Source organism: Jaculus jaculus, chromosome 6, assembly GCF_020740685.1.
Source record: "Jaculus jaculus isolate mJacJac1 chromosome 6, mJacJac1.mat.Y.cur, whole genome shotgun sequence".
NCBI classification, from domain to species: Eukaryota; Metazoa; Chordata; class Mammalia; order Rodentia; family Dipodidae; genus Jaculus; species Jaculus jaculus.
The window spans coordinates 93,721,967-93,745,638 of NC_059107.1; the positions used below are offsets into that span (position 1 = coordinate 93,721,967).

Consider the following 23,672-nt stretch of genomic DNA (forward strand, 5'->3'; position numbering starts at 1 on the left):
GACAAGGAGAACGTGGAGATCTGCCCTTCAACGAATTTAAGATTCAGTTATCTCTCCAGCCCCTACCTTCAAGTCTAATAAAATGGCTTGTTACCCAAAAAGGCTGTATTTTTCTTTTTGTCTACATTTATAAGTTTGTATATTACTTTCCCAACGCAAAGGCTACTTAAAATCTTCATTTAAGTAAGCCGGGTGTGGTGGCACACTCCTTTAATCCCAGCACTGGGGAGGCAGAAGTAGGAGGCTCCTTCCCAATTTGAAGCCACTACCTAGTGAATTCCAGATTAGCCTGGACTAGAGCAAAACCCTACTTCAAATAAAACAAAAAGCGGGGTAGGAGGGCGCTGAACAGATGGCTTGGTGGTTAAGGCCCTTGCCGGCAAAGCCAAAGGACCCAGGTTCAATTCCCTAGGAATTGTTGACAATTGTGTATGTGTCTGGAGTTTGTTTGCAACGGCTAGAGGCCCTAATAAATAAAATTTAAGAAAACCAACAAACAAACATAAAACAGCCAGGTATCATGGTGCAGGCCTTTAATATCAGCACTCTGGAGGCAAAGGTAGGAGGAATACCACATGTCTGAGAGGCCACCCTGAGCTAGAGTGAGACCCTACCTCGAAAAAAACAAAAGAAAAAACCCCAAAAAACAAAAAAAAAAAAAAACAACAAGAAAAACTTTGGCCTAACATGTTAAGCTGCCTGGATCCGCTTTAGTAAGCCACTGACTTAATTTCTCTTTTTTTTTTAAAAAAATATTTTATTTATTTATTTATTTACTTGAGAGAAAGAGAGAGAAGGGTAGAGGGGAAAAAGCAGGTAAGAGAATGATCACGCCAGGCCCTCCAGCCACTGCAGAACTCCAGACGCATGTGTTTCCTTGTGCATCTGGCTTTACATGGTTCCTGGGGAATCGAACCTGGGCTCTTAGGCTTTGCAGGCAAGTGCCTTAACCACTAAGCCAGCCTTTGTATTTCTGATTTCAAGGTTTTCAACTTTTGTTTCAAACCAAGAAAAATTAGACCACATTTTAGGTTGATTTTAATGAGTAAAAATCTCGGTATAAAAAAATTTAATCTTTACGAAATGCTTCAAACACACACACAAAAATCCAAATCTAATACAGAAATGTTTAACATTGCCTTTGCTCATCTCATCATAGTCTGAAGAAGTTTTGGGATAAAACTCTACATGTCGGAAAAAAAAAACAACAAAAAAAACCATGGAGCATCACACACACAACCATTTGTAAGGAAGAACATAAACTTTAAGTGTGAATGGGAAAGGAATGAGTGAGTTTCTCATAAAGCTTACACAAAAGCATACCTCATGGTGAAAGAACTTCCTATGGCAAGACCACATGCCCAGCAGGGAAAGCAGGCATCAGGCTAATGTGTTTATAAATCAACAGTTTAAGAATGTCACTCAAGCCAGGCGTAGTAGCGCATGCCTTTAATCCCAGCACTGGGGAGGCAGAGGTAGGAGGATCGCCATGAGTTCAAGGCCACACTGAGACTACATAGTGAATTCCAGGTCAGCCTGAGCTGGAGTGAGAAACCTACCTCAATAAACAGTAACAAGCCGGGTGTGGTGGCACACGCCTTTAATCCCAGCACTCGGGAGGCAGAGGTAGGAGGATCGCCGTGAGTTGGAGGCCACCCTGAGACTACACAGTGAATTCCAGGTCAGCCTGAGCCAGAGTGAGACCCTACCTCAAAAAACCAAAAAAAAAAAAAGAAAAAGAAAAACAATAACAAACAAACAATAAAAAGAATGTTATTCAGAAACAGTGGATTTTGGGAGCTGCAGGTTTTCCCTAGCTCAAACTCTATGATTTTGGCAAGTGGTGGCATCCATGCTTTCATTCCTCAATAGGCCTTGATTTGTTTTATCGTTATTTAGGTGTGGTTCCTCTCACTCAGTGGTAAATTCATCAGTTCCCCAGAAAAACTACAGTAATGAATGATGGTGAGCCCGGCAATAGAGGGTGGCATTTGGTGGTGTTGGACGGTGAATAATGAGGGCCTGAAAGCCTGAGTTTGGATGTCAGCCTCAACTATTTGCTGCCTGGCACCTGGCAACCTATGTAGCTACTGTGTATCTCCATTTCTTCATCTTTTAGAGATTGTTACTTACCTTTTTTTTTTCTTTTTGCTCTAGCCCAGCCTCAAACTCACAGCACTCCTCCTACCTCTGCTTCCAATTAGTAACAGAGTACCTGACTGACTGTTAGCCCAAATCACTGTCAGTTGTATTACAAGTGAAGCAAAAGAAAAATTCTATGCGACTTTATCTTAACAAACAGGGGGAGCTGGGGATGTGGCCGAGTTGGCAAAGTGCTTGCCTAGAATGCAAGAAGCCCTGCATTGGATCCCCAACACCACATACACCAGGTGTGGCAGCACATGCCTAGAATCAAAGCACTTAGGAGGTGGAGATATTCAAGGTTATCCTTGGCTATATAGTAAGTTTGAGGCCAGCCTGGGAGACATGACACCCTGCCAAAAAAGTAAAAGACTGCCGGGCATGGTGGCACACACCTTTAATCCCAGCACTTGGGAGGCAGAGGTAGGAAGATCGCTGTGAGTTCAAGGCCACCCTGAGACTACATAGTACATTCCAGGTCAGCCTGGGCTAGAGTGAGACTCTACCTCGAACTACTCCCCCCCAAAAAAAAATAAATAAAAGAAAGAAGAAAAATTCTATTTTTCTATCTTTATTTTTCTTCATTGATACAGTTAAAAAAAAAAAAGAAGAGTTGGCAATGTTTGATAAAAAACAGATTGAAGGGCTGGAGAGATGGCTTAGTTGTTAAGTGCTTGCCTGTGAAGCCTAAGGACCCCGGTTCAAGGCTCAATTCCCCAGGACTCATGTTAGCCAGATGCACAAGAGGGCGCAAGCACCTGGAGTTCTGCAGTGGCTGGAGGCCCTGATGCGCCCATTCTCTCTCTCTCTCTCTCTCAGAACAAACAAACAAACAAAAATCAGATTGAAGACCTAGTCTTATGAATACAGATGTTCACTTTTTTTTTTTCCTGGAGGTAGGGTCTCACTCTAGCTTTAGCTAACCTGGAACTCACTATGTAGTCTCTGGGTGGCCTCGAACTCTTGGTGATTCTCCTACTTCTGCTTCCCAAGTTCTGGGATTAAAGGCGTGTGTCACCACACCCGGCCCTAGATGTTCATTTTTATATTAGAAAAATTAATCAATTCTCAGACTTTTGGCTAAGATAAAGTGTAGTGTCCGTTCTCATCAGTTTAATATTAGAAAAATTACATAGCTCCACATCACAAAATTTAGCATCTTTCCATCAAACACCACACCATTCCCATCACACTATGCCCTACTTAAACCAGATATGATGATATTCAACTGGAGCCAAAAACTAAGTAAACAGCTGCAGAACTGCATGTTGGGCAGTAATCTGTGGATGCCATAAGAGCTTGTGAGAGAGAGCTCAACACAGGGGGCTTGGAGTCTGCTTCAGGGCCTGGATCCCCCTCCACACGCACACGCACATGCACACGCACGCACACACGCACGCACACACGCAGTCAGGCGAGCCAGGTTCCTGTAGACCTTCATTCTCCGTCTTGGGCTCCTCAAGGGGTCAGTCTTCAGCAAGGAAGCAGCAGCTGCTACTGAACGTGGAATGCTCGCCCCTACTTCAGTATGACATGGTAGCTATCATTGGTTTCTGCTGTTAAAAACAGACACAGGAAGAGGGGGAGGGAGAGAATATTTAGTTATTTTCACAACATGGAGCGAAAGGCTATGGCAGTTAGTGTGGGAGTCAGAGCAGGACAATGAGCAGCACACTTACACACTTACACAAACATTTGTACAGATGGCTCCCAACTTACAACAGCGTCATCTATGGATGTCTGACTTTACAGCTGTGAAAAGTCACACACATTCTGTAAACCTGTACTCCAGATGTTTAACTTTTCTTGGTTCAGTTATCTACAGAACAATACTCTCTCTTTTTCCTTTTTTGGGTTTTTCGAGGTAGGGTCCCACTGTAGCTCAGGCTGACCTGGAATTCACTATGTAGTCTCAGGGTGGTCTCACACTCACAATGATCCTCCTACCTCTGCCTCCTGAGTGCTGAGATTAAAGGCGTGCGCCACCACGCCCAACTCTGGTTTTTTGTTTTCTTTTTTTTGAAATTATTTTATTTATTTGAGAAAGAAAGGAGGAGGAGGAGGGAGAAGAGGAGACAGAGAGAGAGGGAGAGAAAGAGAGAGGGAGAAAATGGGTGCACCCAGGCCTTCAGCCATTGCAAACCAACTCCAGACACATGCACCACCTTGTGCATCTGGCTTATGTGGGCACTGGGGAATTGAACCTGGGTCATCAGACTTTGCAGGCAAGTGCCTTAACTACTAAGCCACTTGTCCAGCCCCCAGCAGCTGCTCTTGGTTGGGGGCTGTCCCACACCTAAGGTAAGAAGACAGTGGCCACAAAGAAAATGAAATCATCTCTGGAGTCCATAAGCTTTAGGCTCTAAGTTGTCATGAAAAGTGGATGGTACATGCAAGGTGCAAGCAAGCTAAAGATGATCAGACAGTCTGCTCGTCCTCACAACAATTACTCAGCTTTGAGGAAATCTGAGCTAGAGTATTTACGATGCTATGTTGGCCAAAACTGGTGTCTACTACAGCGGCAGTAAAGTGAGTTGGGCTCAGCATGTGGAAAATAATAGAGTATGCATACTATTATTGATCCAGGTGATTCTGACATTAGTGGCATGCCAGAGCAGACTGGTAAAAAGTAAACCATGTAATTTTTTTTCTTTTACAAAACTTGTGGGCTATTGGGTGTGGTAGCACATGCCTTTAATCCCAGCTCTTGAGAGGCAGAGGTTGGAGGATCACCATGAAGGTTGAGGCCACTGTGAGACTAAATAGTGAACTCTAGGTCAGCCTGGTCTAGAGTGAAACCCTATCACAAAAACAAACAAACAAACAAAAAAAACCAGGGCTGGAGAGATGGCTTAACAGTTAAAGTGCTTGCCTGCAAAGCCAAAGGACCTTGGTTCAATTCCCCAGGATCCAAGTAAGCCAGATACAGAAGGTGGCACATGCATCTGGAGTTCATTTGCAGTGGCTGCAAGTCCTGGTGCACCCATTCTCATTCTCTTTCAAGCAAATAAATAAAAAGAAAAACAAAAAAACAAATGAAAATTATCTTGTGGGCTGAAGAGATGGCTCAGTGGTTAAGGCACTTGCCTGCAATGCCTAACAACCCAGGTTTGGTTTCCTCAGTATCCACATAAGCCAGATGTACAGTGGTACATGCATCTGGAGCATGTCTATAGTGGCTGGATGCCCTGGCATGCCCTTTTTCTCTCTGCTTGCAAATAAATAAATAAAACTTGCCAGAAGCTTGTTTAAGAGAAAAAAAAAAAAAAAAAAGAAAGCTGGGCGTGGTGGTGCACACCTTTAAACCCAGCATTCAGGAGGCTGAGGTAGGAGGATCGCTGTGAGTCTGAGGCCACCCTGAGACTACATAGTGAATTCCAGGTCAGTCTGGGCTAGAGTGAGATTCTACCTTGAAGAACCAAAAAGAAAGCCAGGTGTGGTGGTGCACACCTTTAATCCCAGGACTAGAGTGAGATCCTACCTTGAAAAACCAAAAAGAAAGAGCAAAAGAGGGAAGAACAGATGGAAAAGAACGACAGAGACGTGCATAGTACTCTGACAATGGCATGAAGTCAAATCACACAAGCAGTAATCTCTAATAATGACACTCTTTCTTCCTTTTTATTTTTAAAAAATATTTTATTTATTTGAGAGATGGGGGAGAGAAGGAGAGAATATGAGTGCACCAGGGTCTCTAGCCATTGCAAACCAACTCTACAAGCACGTGCCACCTTACGTAACTGGCTTATGTGGGTACTGGGGAATTGAACATGGGTCACTAGGCTCCATAGGCAAATGCTTTAACCACTAAGCTATCTCTCCAGCCTGACACTCTTACATATGTTTCTTTCTCATACCTATCTCTCCTCAAAGAAGTAAAATAAACTGCTAGGTAATGACACATCCTAGCATGTGGAAGTGAAGGAAGGAGAATTATTAGTTTGAAGCCAGCCTTGAGCTACAGAGACCCTATCTCAAAAAAAAGGTAAAATATCAAATGAGCTTTTCTTGTTATTTTCGGTATGAGGTGTGAGCCCAGCCTCTCATGCACGCTAAACACACACTCTATCCCTGAGCTGAACCTTAGCCTGAAAAAGATTTAAAGCACCTTAGAAAAAATACTTTTATTTTATTAGTTTATTACCTTTCATTGTGTCCAGAATAAAACAGGCTTCTTCCTGAAAGTTCTGTATCATCTGAAAAAAGAAAATTTGCTGATTTTTAAAAACTTTCACTTGCTGCACTTATTGTGAAACAAGGCTTTTCATAACATTAAATTTAAGTGAAAATAACCTGTCTTTTCCTAAAAATAGCTCAAGTATTATTATTATTATTATTGTTTACAACTAAGCTTGCTAACACTATATAACAAAAATGCAGCTGGGCGTGGTGGCGCACCCCTTTAATCCCAGCACTCGGGAGGCAGAGGTAGGAGGATCACTGTGAGTTCGGGGCCACCCTGAGCCTGCATAGTGAATTTCAGGTCAGTCTGGGCCAGAGAGAGACCCTACCTCGGAAAACCAAAACACTAATCTATACGCGAATAATTATAATAGAGCTTTCCTTTCCAAAACAAGAGTAAAGGAAAAAGCATTTTGAGTTTGTTTGGAGGTTCTAGCAGGTAGCACAACTCCTTGTATACCCTTGACCAAAGACTGGTCCTCCTCTGATCAGCAAGGGAGGAAGGTGACACATGCCTAGCCAGCCAGGTTAGCCAAATAAACCCTGGTGATCAATGGGGTGACAAGATGTTGCAGGCAGATCGCCCTCACATCCCAAACACCACTTTGCAATATGTGGTGCCAAACAAGTTACAGCAACAGATAAATGCATACTTAACTTGTACCGCCTAAAACCGAGCTGACTTTCTGTTTCCCAGCCTTGGAACCAAGGTGAGGAACAGCCCGACGTGAGTAACTTCAGGCAGGGAGTGGCCAAAGCAAGCTCTACCAATTGAACATGACCAAAATAAACAGATCTACTTTAGCATGACACGGAGCTGAGGCGGCTGCTCCCAAGCAGCAGTGCTGTGGGGCTGGCCCACACCTGTGCTCCTGCGCAAACCCAGACACTGCTGCTGCAGGGGAGCCCTTTTCCCTGCAGACTGACATTCAATGCCCAGGCGGCTCTGTGAGTGTGAATGAGGTGAGCGCCAACTCCACAGGGTGAAAATTAACCCCTTTCTACAGGACGACTGATTTCAAGCCCAAGGACTGCCTGTTTGTTTGTTTCTATTTTGGGGGGTAGGGTTTCACTTAGCCTAGGCTGGTCTTGAAGCTGAAAAGAAGTTTCCAGGTATAGTGGTGTATGCCTTTAATCCCAGTACTAGGGAGCAGAAGTAGGAAGATCGCTGTGAGTTCGAGGCCAGTCTGAGACTATGTAGTGAGTTCCAGGTCAACCTGGGCAAGAGTGAGACCCTACCTCAAAAAAAAAAAAAAAAAGTGGGGCTGGGAAGATATCTCAGTGGTTAAGATACTTGGTTACAAAGCCTATAGGCCCCAGGTTCAATTCCCCACAAGCCATGTAAAGCAGAACACACCCACAAACACACATGCACCCACCCCTAAGTCCAGTGATGCTGTTTAGATCAAACTCCATCATTCCTAACATTCCACATTTAACTCCAGAGAGAAAATGGCAGAATAGGTGAACTGAGCCACTTTTGCAATTAATAAGCAATATTCACCTATAAATGAATGAATCATGTACTAAGGTAGAGGTAGAGAATGGAAAACTCTCATTGACCTATATTCCCCCCTCTTTTTTTTTGAGGTTTTGATTGAATCTAGTGCCTTTTATATGCTAAGCAAATGTTCTGCCACTGAGTTATACCCTAGACCTTTAGCTTAATGTTTCATTATTACTGATTGGTCTTTCTCTCTCTCTCTTCTGCACATGTATAGTGTGTAAACTCCATGTGAAAACTGCTCAGGCAAGAGAAGAATGTCAACTATACCCTCTACTGCTCATCTGCATGTGCTCTGAGACTGAGTCTCATCTGTGAACCTGGAGCTATGTTTGCCAGCACCAACGATTCTCCAATCTGTGCTCCACATAGAGCTGTGCTTTACAGGCATGCAGACTCACACCCAGCTGTTTATGTGGGTGACAGGGAACTGAATTCAGATAGTCTCAAGCCCTCTCAGACCCTCAGACAGCAAGTGCCTTTCACCACTGACACATCTCAGCCCAGTTATTTATTTATTATTGAGGTAGGGTCTCACTTTAGCTCAGGTTGACCTGGAATTCACTGTCTCAGGGTGGCCTCGAACTCAGTGAGCCTCCTACCTCTGCCTCTCAAGTGGGTATGAGCCACCACATCCTGCTTAATTCCCCCCCCCACCCCCCGAGGTAGGATCTCACTGTAGTTCAGGCTGACCTGGAATTCACTATGGAGTCTCAGGGTGGCCTCAAACTCATGGCCATCCTCCTACTTCTGCCTCCCAAGTACTGGGATTAAAGGTGTGTGTCACTATGCCCGGCCAGCTTAATTTATTTAAGGGGTAGGAGGGAGGAAGAGAATGGGTACACCAGGACCTTCAGCTGCTGCAAACTAACTCATGCACTGCCTTGTGCATATGGCTTACTTGGGTCCTGAGGAATCAAACTTAGGTCCTTTGGCTTTGCAGGCAAGTACCTTAAGTGCTAAGCCATCTCTGCAGCAAAGCCCAGTGACAATGACAATTCTGTTAAAAGAATTAAGTTTTAAACTTTTTTTTTTTTTTTTTTTTTTTGAGGTAGGGTCTTACTCCAGCCCAGGCTGACCTGAAATTAACTACGTAGTCTCAGGGTGGCCTCGAACTCACAGTGATCCTCCTACCTCTTCCTCCTGTGTGCTGGGATTAATGGCGTGCACCACCACGCCCAGCTCAAGTTTTAAACTTCTAATGGTTGAACAAAATTTTGTCTTAAGGGTGTATGGCAAAATAATAAGATATTTGTGCAGGCAGGTATGGTGGCAGTGGTATGTGCCTTCAATCCCATCCCTCGAGAGGCTGAGGTAGGAGGATCACTGTGAGTTCAAGGTAGCCTAGAGCTACAGAGTGAGTTTCAGGTCAGCTTGGCCTACAGTGAGACTCTACCTTGACAACTCCTACCAACAAAAAGATATTCATGAGCCAGGCGTGGTGGCGCACACCTTTAATCCTATCACTCGGGAGGCAGAGGTAGGAGGATTGCTGTGAGTTCAAGGCCACCCTAAGACTCCATAGTGAATTCCAGGTCAGCCTGAGCTAGAATGAGACCCTACCTCGAGAAACAACAAACAAAAAAGATATTCACGCATAAAAATGTCATCATAAAATAAAAGTCTACGGGAAGTAGATGTGCCAATGTACATCTATAATTCTAGTACTTGAGAAGCTAAGGCTAGAAGACTTTCAAGTTCCAGGCCACCTGGGCTAAGCAGTAAGACTCTGTGGTGGTTTGATTCAGGTGGCCCCCATAAACTTCAGTGTTCTGAATGCTAGGCTCCCACCTGATGGAGATTTGGGGATTAAAGACTCCTCCTGGAGGCAGTGTATTGTTGGGGGCAGTCTTATGGGTGTTATAGCCAGTATCTCCATGCCAGTGTTTGGCACATTCTCCTGTTCCTGTTGTCCACCTGATGTTGGCCAGGAGGTGATGTCCACCCTCTGTTCATGCCATCATTTCCCCCTGCCATCACAAAGTGTCCCCTTGAGTCTGTAAACTAAAATAAGCTCCTTTTTAAATTTTTCCCACAAGTTGCTCTTTGTCGGGAGATTACTGCTAGCAATGCGAATCTGACTGCAACAGTAAAGTTGGTACCAAGGAGTGGTGTCATTTGCTGCTAGACACCTGACTGTGTGGCTTTGGACTTTTGGAGCTCACTTTCAAGAGAAATGGGGAAGGATATGAAACCTTGGCCTCAGAGACATCTTGCAGCACTATATGTACAGCTTGATGGACCATTCCGGTCAGTGTTGCAAGACCTGAATGTAGTAAGAACTACGGCCTGGGAGGTTTGGCTTATGAGGGTGAAAAAGGAGCTTTGTCTGGACTGGGCTAGAAGCAGTTTGTGTGAGAGGCTTGCTGTTATGCCCATGTCCTGAGAACTTGTGCAGGGTTGCAGTGTGCAGATATGGACTGGTGTGAGCAGAGGGATATGGCACAGAAAGAAATCTTTGGATCAAAACTGCTGCCCGTTCAGCTGCAATTGTATGAGAAATTATAACCATTGAAATTGGGCCAGCTGACCTGCATTGAGACAACAGAAAGAATGCAGTCTTTTGAAGGGGCCTGAATGCTGAAGGAGTGGCCTGTTCTTCAAAGTCTGCTTTATCCCCTCCCCCCAACCTGGATTAACAAATCGGCACTCTACCTGGTATTGTAGTGTGTAAGAAATACAGGAAAGGGATGATCATTGAATTTGCAACATGGTCTTGTGTTTTGGAAGCAGTCACGGGTAGTATGAAACAGGTTTACTGGATCCCTGCATGGAGACCTGATGGAGCTGTGAGGTTGGACTGTGGGGTACAGTGGAGACCCAGTGGAGATGCTGGGACCACGAGATGGCTGCTAAGGAGAGCTGCCTGCCCAGATGAAGTTTTCCAGGACTGTGAGTAGCCTAGCTGGAGAGGTGGAATTGTAACTTCAGAGATTTATTGCTGGTTGGAATTATTGGAGTTAGAAACTTGTCACTGATTAGAGTTGTTGGATTTGGAGCTACAGAGTTTGATGTCTGTCCTGTTCAAATCTTTCTTTTTTTTTTTTTTTTTTTTTTGAGGTAGGGTCTCACTCTAGCCCAAGCTGATCTAGAATTCATTATGGAGTCTCAGGGTGGCCTCAAACTCAAGGTAATCCTCCTACCTCTGCCTCCCGAATGATAGGATTAAAGGCATGTGCCACCATGCCCAGATGCCTGTTTAAATCTTGTATTGGCTGAATATTTCTTTGCTATGCCCAATGCCATCTTTTGCAGTGTGATTGTTCATTCTGTGTCATTATGGGTTTTTTTGAGGAGATTTTTTTGGTACTATGGCATAGTTAAAAGAGCTTGGATTATGGGGATGTTTGAACATCATTAGGATTGATTAAAACTATGAGGACTCTTAAAGTCGTACTAAATGCATTGCATTTTACATCATGGATGGTTATCAGTTTATTAGGGCCAGGGGCGGAATGTGGTTTGATTCAGGTGTCTCCCATAAACTTAGGTGTTCTGAATGCTAGGTTCCCAGCTAATGTGGATTTGGGAATTAATGCCTCTTGGAGGCAGGGTATTGTTGGGGGTGGGCTTCTGTGTGTTATAGGTAGTTTCCCCTTGCCAGTGCCTGGCACACTCTCCTGTTCCTGTTGTCCACCTGATGTTGGCCAGGTGATGTCCACCCTCTGTTCATGACATCGTTTTCCCCTGCCATCATGAAGCATCCCCTTGAGTCTGTAAGCCAAAATAAACCTTTTTTTCCCCACAAGTTGCTCTTGGTGGGGTGATTTCTGCCAGCAATGTGAACCTGACTGCAACAGTAATGTTGGTATTGAGGAGTGGTGTCATTTGTAGCAGGCCCTGTCTCACAAACACAGAGTCTATGGGAGAAGTGAATTGAAAATATTAACTAAATGAGCCAGACGAAGGATAACAATTAGGACCTGCGAATTCAGTGGTACTGAAAGATCACCTCATCGCTGATGAGCACATGGATCCCCGTTGGCCCCTGCTTATAAATCTGGCTGATCTGGCGAGGAGAAATGCTGAAGAGCTGAGCAATTTTTTCTGTCAATTCAACGGCCGTCAGTTCTTCTAGGTAGACAGCATGGTAGACTGCGAGAGAGAGAAAGAGAGAGAGAGGGAGAGAGAGAGAGCGCAACAGCTGTCAGTGCAAGCCAGCAGCCTCGGCTAATCTCTTGCCATGTGATCTTGAATAAGTTATTAAATACCTCTACCCTTCATTTTCCTCATTTAAATGTTGGAAAAAAAAATCAACAGCACAGATGACAATATCAGTTATAAGAACTAAAGGATGTGGAGCTGGAGAGAAGGCTTAAAGGTTAAGGTATTTGCCTACAAAGCCTTAGAACCCAGTTTGATTCCCCAGTACCCACATAAAGCCATATGCACAAAGTGGCACATGCATCTGGAGTTCGTTTGCAGTGGCTAAAGGCTCTGGAGTACCCATTCGCTTCCTCTTTCTGCTCGCAAATAAATAAGTAAATGCATAGTTGGAGAGCTCAATAAACGTAGGCAACTACCATTACTTCTAGCAAATGCTGAATTGGTCTGCTGAATTCCCACATCTGCCTATATGTCATCTTTTCACTTCTCTTCATAGCCATCCTGGTCTGCCCAGAGCAACCTACCGAAGAAAGTACCGTTCGAATCTCCATCCTCATTCTTCTGCTGCTGCGGCGGCTGCTGCTCCCTCAACTGCAGTGATTCCTGACAGACATAAATGGTTAACCTTGGCCGCACCATCCTAAATGGGGAAGAAAGGGATGTTAGCCTTATTTTCTACTTTTCATGGTAAGCATATCTGAAAAGAAGACTTGTGATTTATTTATTTTTGACAGGGTGTTCAAGGTAGGGTCTCGCTCTAGCCCAGGTTGACATGGAATTCACTATGTAGTCTCAGGGTGGCCACAAACTCACAGCCATCTTCCTACCTCTACCTCACAAATGCTGGGATTAAAGGTGTGCGACACTATGCCTGGCTCTTTCTTTTTTGTTGTTGTTTTTAATTTTTATTTACTTATTTGCCGGGGGGGGGGGAGAGAGAGAGAGAGAGAGAGAGAGAGAAGAGAGGCAGACAGATAAGAGAATGGGTATGCCAGGGCCTCTAGCCACTGCAAACAAACTCCAGATGCATGCACCCCCTTATGCATCTGGCTTACATGGGTCCTGGAGAACTGAACTTGGGTCCTTTGGCTTCACAGGCCTTAACCACAAAGCAATCTCTCCAGAACCCCCTTTTTAAATTTAGGCACATGGCTTTGAAAATGTATAAAAATAATTATGTATTGATCCAACTTCAATATTTACATGACCCCTAAAAGAATTTCATTTTATTATCAAAAATGTACTTCAAGCTGGGCATGGTGGTGCACTCCTTTAATCCAAGCAACTATTCACAGTATTCTGAAAAGCCAGGAATTTTAAGATTTTCTAGAAAAGTGTTAGTATTTATCTAAAAAAAATAATAAAACTACAAATGTTAACAGTACTATTTTAAAATATAACCTTGGCTAGGAAACAATCCCAACTAATAACTTTTGTTTGTTTGTGTGGTTGGTTTTTCGAGGTAAGGTTTCACTCTAGTCCAGGCTGACCTTGGAATTCACTATGTAGTCTCCCGAAAAGCCTCGAACTCATGGTGATCCACCTACCTCTGAGCCTCCCAAGTGCTGGGATTAAAGGCGTGTGCCACCACACCTGGCTACTTACATTTTTATTTGTGAAAAAAAGCACAGAAATATTTTATACCTGAAAATATCTCATTGTATACAAAGCTGAATGCCAAAGAAACATATCTGAGGTTCAGCTTCACACTATCAAGTCTCCATGTATACTCTGTAATATCTGCTCATTATGGGCACCCAACTCAATAAAGCTAGTCACTGCTACAAAAAGATAGAGTAAAAATCATCTCAGTGCAAAATTACACATCAACCTAAATTGTTAACCACTGGCTTAGGACACTATGAATAACAATCACAATTTGAATCCCATAACAGCATTACACAAAAAAGACTATATGTTAAAATTAAAAGGTCTACATTAGTAACTAAATTTGTTACTATTCTCTAATGCTTTCTTTTTTTTTTTTTTTTCGAGTTAGGGTCTCACTCTGGCTCAGGCTGACCTGGAATTCACTATGTAGTCTCAGGGTGGCCTCGAACTCTCGGAGATCCTCCTACCTCTGCCTCCCGAGTGCTGGGATTAAAGGCGTGCGCCACCACGCCCGGCTTCTAATGCTTTCATTTGATTTGCCTTTACAATGTCATCAGGAGGGCTGAAGAGATGGCTTAGCAGTTAAGGCATTTGCCTGCAAAGCTAAAGGACCCAGGTTCGATTCCCCAGGACCCATGTAAGCCAGATGAACAAGGAGCACATGTGTCTGGAGTTCATTTGCAGTAGCTACAGGCTCTGGCACACTCATTCTCTCTATCTCTCTCTCTTCTGTCTCTCCTCTCTGCAAATAAATAAATTAAATTTAAAAAAAGGTCGTCAGGGGATGCTGATTTGAAGTCAAACAGTGGTGTGGTTACAAGAGGACTTATTTTGTTGTCCTTCACATCTTGAACTTGTCTACTATAAAGGCTTGTAGAGGTCAAGGGTATGTTGCTTGCAGCTTTTCAGTGGGTAATGAACACATGTTGAAGCAAAAACTGGTGGCCTAGCTTCAAGGGCTTTGGTCTAAGACACAGACAAAAGTGGTTTCCTTAGTAACTAAGGGAGCCTTTCTTATTTTTCTTACTATCCTTAGCAGAGTTAGTATTATTCCCTATCTTTGAACTCAGAACTGTAGTTCCTGGTGTTAGAACAACTCATGAATTAACTATAGGCTGTGGATCGAAACCTGGAGTTCTTATCAGGACACTAAGATCAGTATTTGAATCTATTCCAGGATTCCTCATTTCAGATAAACTGAGCTCATGAGAATCTTTCTCAATCCTAAGATTGAGTGGTCTAGATCAATCATTTCTCCAATTAAATTAGACAGTAACAAATTTTCAAGGTATTGTGGGAGAAATTTTAAAAGAATGCCAAAGATGACAGAGACCCAGTTAATTCTGATATCCCATTGGAAAACTGGCAGCAAGTGGCTAGGTTGTGACAGGGGAACAGACCCCAGGCTGGCAGACTGGGTGCACAAGTCAGCAGAAGCAGTGCGCTGGCCTGGGACCACTTCCTTTATGTTCCTGGAGCAGCTCCGTCAGGGATGGATGCTCACACTGGGCAGGTGGAAACCTGTCACTTCTTAAGATGTGATTCCTGGCACTTCCTTAAACTAAGGAAATGTTTCCAACTTCAGTGTTTATACTAGGAGTTAAATTATCAAGAGATGTATTTTCCAATGAGCTAGGTAAGTGCAAAAGACTAGTTAAGGGCTGGAGAGATGGCTTAGCAGTTAAGTGCTTGTCTGTGAAGCCTAAGGACCCTGGTTCGAGGCTCAATTCCCCAGGACCCACATTAGCCAGATGCACAGGGGGTGCACGCATCTGGAGTTCGTTTGCAGTGGCTGGAGGCCCTGGCACGCCCATTCTCTGTCTCTCCCTCTTTCCCTCTTTGTCACTCTCAAAAAAAAAAAAAAAAAAAAAAAGGACTAGGTAAGCTTCCCAAGGTACTTTACACCAGAATGCTTTGGTAATCAGGTAGTGAACTGTTCTGAATAAATAAAGAATGATTTGATGCTGTGTTCTCTCTCATTAAAGACTGTAAATCTGGTACTCCTTTGAAAACCAAATCATCTTTAGAAACACATTCAGATGCTGGAAGACCTAAAAACTCAGCATTTTGGGTCTTTGAGAGTAGACTTCCCAGAATATCTGTGGGTGGTAACACAATTCAAGGTTGACTGGAACAAGAATCTCTGGGCATATCATGGGCAGGTCAGCTAGAGAAAGCTCTTTGGTGGACTTACATGATTCTAGGTTCTTTTCACTTTTTGGTTTGTCAAGTTTCTTTTCCCTGTGATGGCACAAGTGTAGAGTGATGTGATCCACATTTTGCTACAGAGCTAGAAAAGTCAAGGGATTGGCTGCTGCAGTACAAATAATCATCGGACTGAGGGTCAGAACTCTGAACACAACCATCCAAAACGTCAAGGGCTGTCTTCCCTGCAGGTACCGCCCTTTCATGCTTCCCCTCCAACTCTACACGTCATCTTGTTCCAGAACCACGGACAAAGCCTTCTGCATATCAAACTCATTCTTCAGGACGGCTCCAATCACTTCATCTGACAGCCTCTCCCAGCTCCTCTCTCTTGTGTCAAGGCAGGAATAAATATGAGCTTGATCAACTTCACTCAGCTGGTGATTCAAGAGAGCACTGGAAGAATCTTTCAGCTCTTCATAATCATACTCTTCTACAGGTTTGTCCTGTCGGGAGTAAATAAACTAAGCAGCTGTGGACGGCAAAATACAATCCTTCTCCTCTACTGACTGGCCACAGAGATCATCACCCTCAAAATATGGTGAGCTACTCATATAATTTTCAACTCCTAGAGAACATTCTGATTTCTTTTTACAAACCAGTCCTTTTTCCAACGGCTTTTCCTCTGGTGCTTTCTGGTTTTGTTTCAAAATACATTTGGATCAAGCATTATCACCCAAGAACGGAGTATCCGCCTCAAGAACAGCTGATGGACTCATCCCTTGAGTCTTTGAAAATAGATATCTTTCCAACTCTTTCTTATGTTCCTTCACTGTAGCTGTAACCTTGGACATTGCGGTATTGGGCCATGGCTGCAGGTTTGGCCTTCGCCCAGGCCGTGTCCCCAACACTTGGCTCACACACGGACACGGTGCCAAGCGTGGCCTGTACACCACCGAGTTGTGTTTCTATACTAGTACAGAGGCTGAAAATTGACAATTCATGGGTCCAGTGCAATTCATTTATGTTTTATTAGCTCATCATGGTAGCTTGCAGCTGTTTAACTGGTCATTTCTAATAGAAGGCATCATCTAAAACACCTAAACTTGGGCTGCAGAGATGGCTTAGTGGTTAAGGCAGCTGCATGCAAAGCCAAAGAACCTAGGTTAGATTCCCCAGGACTCACGTAAGCCAGATGCACAAGGGGGCACATGTATCTGGAGTTTGTTTGCAGTGGCTGAAGGCCCTGGTGTGCCCATTCTCTCTCTCTCACTCAAATAAATGAAAAAATAAAATATTAAAAAATACTTAGATTGGAAAAAAAATACTTAGATTGGGATATAACTCAATGGTAAATTGCTTGCCTAGAATGTTGAAGGCCCTAGGTTTGATCCCCATAAAAAGACCACTAAAAAAAAAAGCCTGGGCTGGAGGGATGGCTTAGAGGTTAAGGTGTTTGCCTGCAAAGCCAAAGGACCCAGGTTTGATTCCCCAGGACCCACGTTAGCCAGATGTACAAGGTGGCACATGAGTCTGGAGTTTGCTGTGGCTAGAGGCCCTGGTGCGCCCATTCTCCATTCTCTCTCTCTCTCTCTCTCCTCCTCTGTCAAAAAAAAAAAAAAAAAGCCGGAGCCAGGCGTGGTGGCGCATGCCTTTAATCCCAGCAACGGGAGGCAGAGGTAGGAGGATCACAGTGAGTTCAAGGCCACCCTGAGACTACCAAGTGAATTTGAGCTCAGCCTGGGCTACAGCGAAACTCTACCTCAGAAAAACAAAGAGACCATAAAAAGAAAAGAAAAGAAGAAAGGGAGGGAAGGAGGGAGAGGAGACGCAAACAGACCAGGCGATCTGGGGCCCGTATTCTCACATGAAGGCAATCACTCCCCGGTCAGCGCGCGCTCGCCACTGGACCCTGCCTTGACCACCGTCTTTATGTTAACTACAGCTCCAGGAGTCATTTGAATTTGTGAGCCTTGGGGTACGGTTCAAGATAAACTGTTTAGTTTAAAAAGAAATGAGGGCTGCAGAGATGACTTAGTGGTTAAGGTGCTTGCTTGCAAAGCCAAAGAACCCAGGCTCAACTCTCCAAGACCCATGTAAACCAGATGCATAAGGGGGCACACACATTTGGAGTTCATGGACAGTGGCTGGAGGCTCTGGCACACCCATATTCTCTCTCTCCCCCAAATGAACAAATAAATAATGAAATGCTTAAATAAATGAATACAGGGCTGGAGAGATGGTGAAAGCAGTTAAGGTGCTTGCCTACAAAGCCTATCGACCAGGGTTTGATTATCCAATACCCATGTAAAGCCAGATGCACCAAATGATGCATACATCTGAAGTTTATTTGCAGTGGCTTGAGATCTTGGTGCGCCTATTCTCACTCTCATACGTCTCTCTCCCTGTTTGCAAATAAATTAATTTAATTTAATTTAAAAAATGAATACAAGCTGGGCATGGTGGCACACACCTTTAATCCCAGCACTTGGGAGGCAGAGGTAGGAGGATCACCATGTGTTCAAGGCCAGCTTGGGCTAGAGTGAAACCTTACCTTGAAAGAAACAAAAGAAGTTTTAAAAGAAAGCTAGGCATGGTAGTATATGTCTTTAATCCCAGCACTCAGAGGCAAAAACAGCAGGATCACTGAGTTTGAGGCCCGCCTGAGACTATATAGTGAATTCAGGTCAGCCTGGGCTAGAGTGAGACCCTTGAAGAAACCAACCAACCGAACAAAAGTTTTAAAGAGCTAAGCATGGTGGCACACGCCTTTAATCCCAGCACTCGGGAGGCAGAGGTAGGAGGATCACTGTGAGTTTCAGGCCACCATGAGAATACAGAGTGAATTCCAGGTCAACTTGAGCTACCGTGAGACCCTACCTTGAAAAACCAAAACAAAATATGATGGAGAATGGAATTTCAAAGGGGAAAGTGTCAGGGGGGCGGGAGGGAATTACCATGGGATATTTTTTTTATAATCATGGAAAATGTTAATGAAAATTTAAAAAAAACCAAAACAAAAAAACTTTAAAGAAAGCTGAGCATGGTGGTATATGCCTTTAATTCCAGTACTCAGGAGGCAGAGGTAGGAGGATCGCTATGAGATCAAGGATACACTGAGCCTACATAGTGAAATCCAGGTCAGACTGGGCTAGAGCGAGATCTTACCTTGAAGAAAAAAAAAAAAAAATTCAAAGCCAGTCAGCCTTTAAAAAACCAAATCAAAAACAACAAATTAAAACTAAAAACCTTGGGGCTGGCTGTAAATAGTAGTAGAGTACTTGCCTACTTTGAGTACCAGGTAGCTCTTTTTTTCTTTTTTTTTTCCCCAGCCTTTTAGTATTTTTAAAATACTAAACAATGTCCATGATTGTAAACAATATCCCATGATAATTCCCTCCCTCCCGCCACTTTACCTTTAAAATTTTTTTTTTCTCAATTTTTATCAACATTTTCCAAGATTATAAAAAATATCCCATGGTAATAACACCACAGCACTTCACCCTTTGAAATTCCATTCTCCATCACATCCCCTCCCCATCTCAATCAGTCTCTCTTTTCCTCCTATTATAATGGTCTTATAAAGGTAGTGTCAGGCACTGTGAGGTCATGGATATCCAGGCCATTTTGTGTCTGGGGGGAACACATTGTAAGGAGTCCTACCCTTCCTTTGGCTTACATTCTTTCCGCTACCTCTTCCACAATGGACCCTGAGATTTGGAAAGTATAATAGAGATATTTCAGTGCTGAGCACTCCTCTGTCACATCTTCTCAGCACCAGTGCCTTCTGAGTCATTCCAAGGTCACTGCCAATTGAAAAGAGAAGGTTTTCTAACCAAAAGTGAGAGTAGCCATTAATATATGGATATGAACATTAACAGAAGTGCTTACTGCCCAGTTTGGTGAGCACAGTGTATATATTTAGCCAGACAGCAGCAGATGTTACATCCCTAGGGCTCATGACTAACCCTGTTGTAGGTGTTCAGTATCAGGGAAATTCCCTCCCATGTAGCAGGCCTCCAGTCAAATCAGAGGTCAGTTGGTTTCCCCTATAACAGACATGCCACTACTGCACCCGTTGGCTCATTCGGCCTGGCTAGCCAAATTTAAGGCTTGCAATGTCCATTGTTGAGTATTGTCACTGGTGATTTCTTTCTCTCCCATTGAACTGCGTGCAACTTGGCTTTTTCCAGCTTTCTGTCAGCTGGTCTACATGGAGGAGGTTTTCAGCTCCGTTCCAGCAAAGGATTTCTCAGTGACCTTGCAGCCCAAGTATGGGGAGTCTTCAGCAATAGGGTCTTGCCATCTATTCCTGGTAGGAAACCAAGGGCCTCGGCAATGGCCTGTAATGTTTTGGGGGTGTCAGGAACCTCCCTGGCCAACAACTCACTGGAAGGTATCCCATCCCTGGCACTGAAAGTTTTCTAGCAACAATCTACGGCTCCTGAGTGTTCCATTGTCCAAAAAAGTAGGTTTCCATATGATTTATTTATATACAATACCATCCTATTAAGTGCCCCCTCCTTTCCTTTCTCTTCTCTTTATATCTCTCTTTTAGCTTACTGGCCTCTGCTACTGAGTTTTCTTCCTACTCACACAGAAGTCCAATCATTTATAGCTAGGATCCACATATGAGAGAGAACATGCAACGTCTGGCTTGTTGGGCCTGGGTTACCTCACTTAGTATAATCCTTTCTAGATCCATCCATTTTCCTGCAAATTTCATAACTTCATTTTCTTTTCTTTTTTTTCTTTTTTGGTTTTTTGAGATAGGGTCTCACTCTAGCCCAGGCTGACCTGGAATTCACTATGGAGTCTCAGGGTGGCCTCGAACTCATGGCAATCCTCCTACCTCTGCCTCCCGAGTGCTGGGATTAAAGGCGCGCGCCACCACGCCCGGCTTAACTTCATTTTCTTTACTGCTGTGTAGAACTCCATTGTACAGATGTGCCATATCTTCATTATCCACTCATCAGTTGAGGGACATCTAGGCTGGCTCCATTTCCTAGCTATTGTGAATAGAGTGGCAATAAAAATGGTCTAGGGATTTTATTTATTTATTTTTTTTCTTTTTGAGGTAGAGTCTTGCTCTAGCTCAGTCTGACCTGGAATTTTTACTCTGTAGTCTCAGGGTGGCCTCAAACTCATGGCGTTCCTCCTACCTCTGCCTCCTGAGCGCTGGGATTAAAGGTGTGTGCCACCACGCCCTTTTTTTTTTTTTTTTTTTTTTTTTTGAGAGAGAGACAGAAAATTGTCGCCAGGGCTTCAGCCACTGCAATCGAACTCCAGGTGCTTGCGCCATCTAGTGAGTATGTGCAACCCTGCGCTTGTCTCACCTCTGTGCATCTGGCTTAAATGGGAACTGAAGAGAGATCGAACGTGGGTCCTTAGGCTTCACAGGTAAGCGTTTTAACCACTAAGCCATCCTCCATCCCAGCTCTTGGTTTTTAAAAAACATTTTATTGGGTGGGAAAGAAGTTATGAAATTTGCAGGAAAATGGATGGATCTGGAAAGGATTATACTTAGTGGCCCAGAAAGCCAAACATTACATGTTCTCGCTCATATGTGGATCCTAGCTATAGATGATTGGACTTCTATGTGAGTAGGAATAAAACTCAGTAGCAGAGGCCAGTAAGCTAGAAAGGAGATATAAAGGGAATAGAAAGGGAGGGAGGGATGACTTAACAGGATGGTATTGTATATATGTAAGTAGAAGAACAGATTAATGGGGGTAAAAAGGCCTAAATGAGGTCAGGGGAAGAGATTGGGTAAAGGAAAGGTGGAGGGAGGGCTAATCAAAATCTAAGAGGATGCAAATAAATCATATGGAAGCCTATTTTTTTTGGATAATGAAATACACAGGAGCCATAGATTGTTACTAGAAAATTTTCAGTGCCAGGGATGGGATACATTGTTGGCCAGGGAGGTCTCTTATGCCCCCAAAACATTATATGCCATTTGGCTGAGGCCCTTGGTTTCCTACCAGGAATATATGGTAAGACCCTATTGCCAAAGACTCCACGTACTTGGGGTGCAAGGTCACTGAGAAATTCTGCTGGAGCTGAGCTGAAAGCCTCCTCCATGTAGACCAGCTGACAGAAATCTGGAAAAAGCCAAGTTGCATGCAGTTCAACGGGAGAGAGAGAAATCACCAGTGAAGATACCCAACAGTGGACACTGCAAGCCTTAAATTTTGCCTGCCAGGCCAAATGAGCTAACAGTGCAATAGTGGCATATCTGTTATGGGGGACACCAACCACTCTCTAATTGGACTGGAGGCCCGCTCCATGGGAGTAAATACATCCCTGATACTGAAAACCTACAACAGGGTAGTCATGAGCCCTAGGGGTGTAACATCTGCTGCTGTCTGGCTAAATGTATATACTATGTTCACCAAACTGCCCAGTATGCACTTCTCTTAATGTTCACACCCATATATATATATATATATATGTATTTTTTTCGAGGTAGGGTCTCACTCTGGTCCAGGCTGACCTGGAATTAACTATGTAGTCTCAGGGTGGCCTTGAACTCTCGATGATCCTCTCACCTCTGCCTCCCAAGTGCTGGGATTAAAGGCGTGCGCCACCACGCCCGGCCATACCCATATATTAATGCTACTTTCACTTGTGGTTAGAGAACCTTCTCTTTTCAGATGACCATGACCTTGGGATTACTCAGAAGGCACCAAAGTGTTGAGCAGATGTGATGGGGGAATGCTCAGCACTGAAATATCTTTATCACACCTTCCAGTGCTCTTGGTCCATTGTGGAAGAGGTGGCGGAAAGAATATAAGCCAAAGGAAGGGTAGGACTCCTTACAACATGCTCCTCCAGACACAAAATGGCCTTAATATTCATGACCTCACAGTGCCTGACACACTAACACAAGACCATCAGAACAGGAGGAAAAGGTCATGACATCAAAATAAAAGAGAGACTGTATGAGAGGGGAAAGGAATATAATGAGGAGTAGAGTTTCAAAGGGGAAAGTGGGGGGGGGGGAAGGAGGGAATTACCATGAGATGTTGTTTATAATTATGGAAGTTGTCAATAAGAGTAAATAATTATAATGCATATATATATTTTATTGGGCAGGAGAGATGGCTTAGTGGTTCAGGTACTTGCCTGTGAAGCCAAAGGACCCAGGTTTGATTCCCCAGGACCCACATTAAGCCAGATACACAATGTAGCACATGCATATGGCTTTCGTTTACAGTGGCTAGTGACTGTGGCATGCCCATTTTCTCTCTCTTAAGCAAACAAAATAAAATAAAGAAACACAGGAAAAATATATTTTTAAAATATATTTATTTATTTTGTTTTTTTTGAGGTAGGGTCTCACTCTAACCCAGACTGATCTGGCACTCACTCTGTAGTTTCAGACTGCCTCAAACTCACAAAGATCCTCCTACCTCAGACTCCTGAGTGCTGGGATTCAAGGTGTACACCACCATGCCTGGCTATTTTATTGATTTGTAAGCAGAAAGACAGAGAGAAAGAGAGAGAGAAAGAGAATATGGGTACATCAGGGCCTCCTTTATCTGAAAATGTACTCTAGATGCATGTGCCACTTTGTGCATATAGGTTTTTGTGGGTGCTGGGGAAAAGAACTGGGTTCTTTGGCTTTGCAGGCAAGTGCATTAACCACTGAGCAATCTCTCCAGCCTGGCTTATTTATCTTTTTGAGAGTGATGGACAGAGAGAGAATGGGCGCGCCAGGACCTCTAGCCACTGGAAATGAACTCCAGACACGTGCGACCCCTTGTGCTTCTGGCTAACGTGGGTCCTGGAGAATTGAGCCTCGAACCAGGGCCCTTATACTTCACAGGCAAGTGCTCAACCGCTAAGCCATCTAAAGCCATCTCTCTAGCCCCTTTGTTTTTTCTTCAGGGTAGGATTTCACTCTAGCCCAAGCTAACCTAGAATTCACTAAGTAGTCTTAGAGTAGCGTAGAACTCACAGCAATCCTCCTACCTCT

General features: G+C 43.8%; 1 protein-coding gene and 1 pseudogene across 2 annotated transcripts in view; both read right to left on the reverse strand.

The window, feature by feature from the left end:
• Positions 1 to 3,223: 3,223 nt before the first annotated feature.
• Tfcp2 (transcription factor CP2) overlaps positions 3,224 to 23,672 on the reverse strand; it is a 62,505-nt gene continuing 42,056 nt past the window's right edge. The window contains exons 12-15 of one of the 2 annotated variants that reach the window (XM_004649834.2): positions 12,460 to 12,575; positions 11,781 to 11,923; positions 6,287 to 6,338; positions 3,224 to 3,695 (exon numbers count right to left, since the gene is read on the reverse strand). In XM_004649834.2, coding sequence (XP_004649891.2) covers positions 3,661 to 3,695; positions 6,287 to 6,338; positions 11,781 to 11,923; positions 12,460 to 12,575 — 346 coding nt within the window. In that variant the 3' untranslated portion in view covers positions 3,224 to 3,660. Of the gene's footprint in view, positions 3,699 to 6,286; positions 6,339 to 11,780; positions 11,924 to 12,459; positions 12,576 to 23,672 lie in introns of both variants that reach the window. The other variant, XM_004649833.2, reaches the window with a different exon arrangement.
• On the reverse strand, positions 13,787 to 16,561 carry LOC123461431 (annotated as a pseudogene).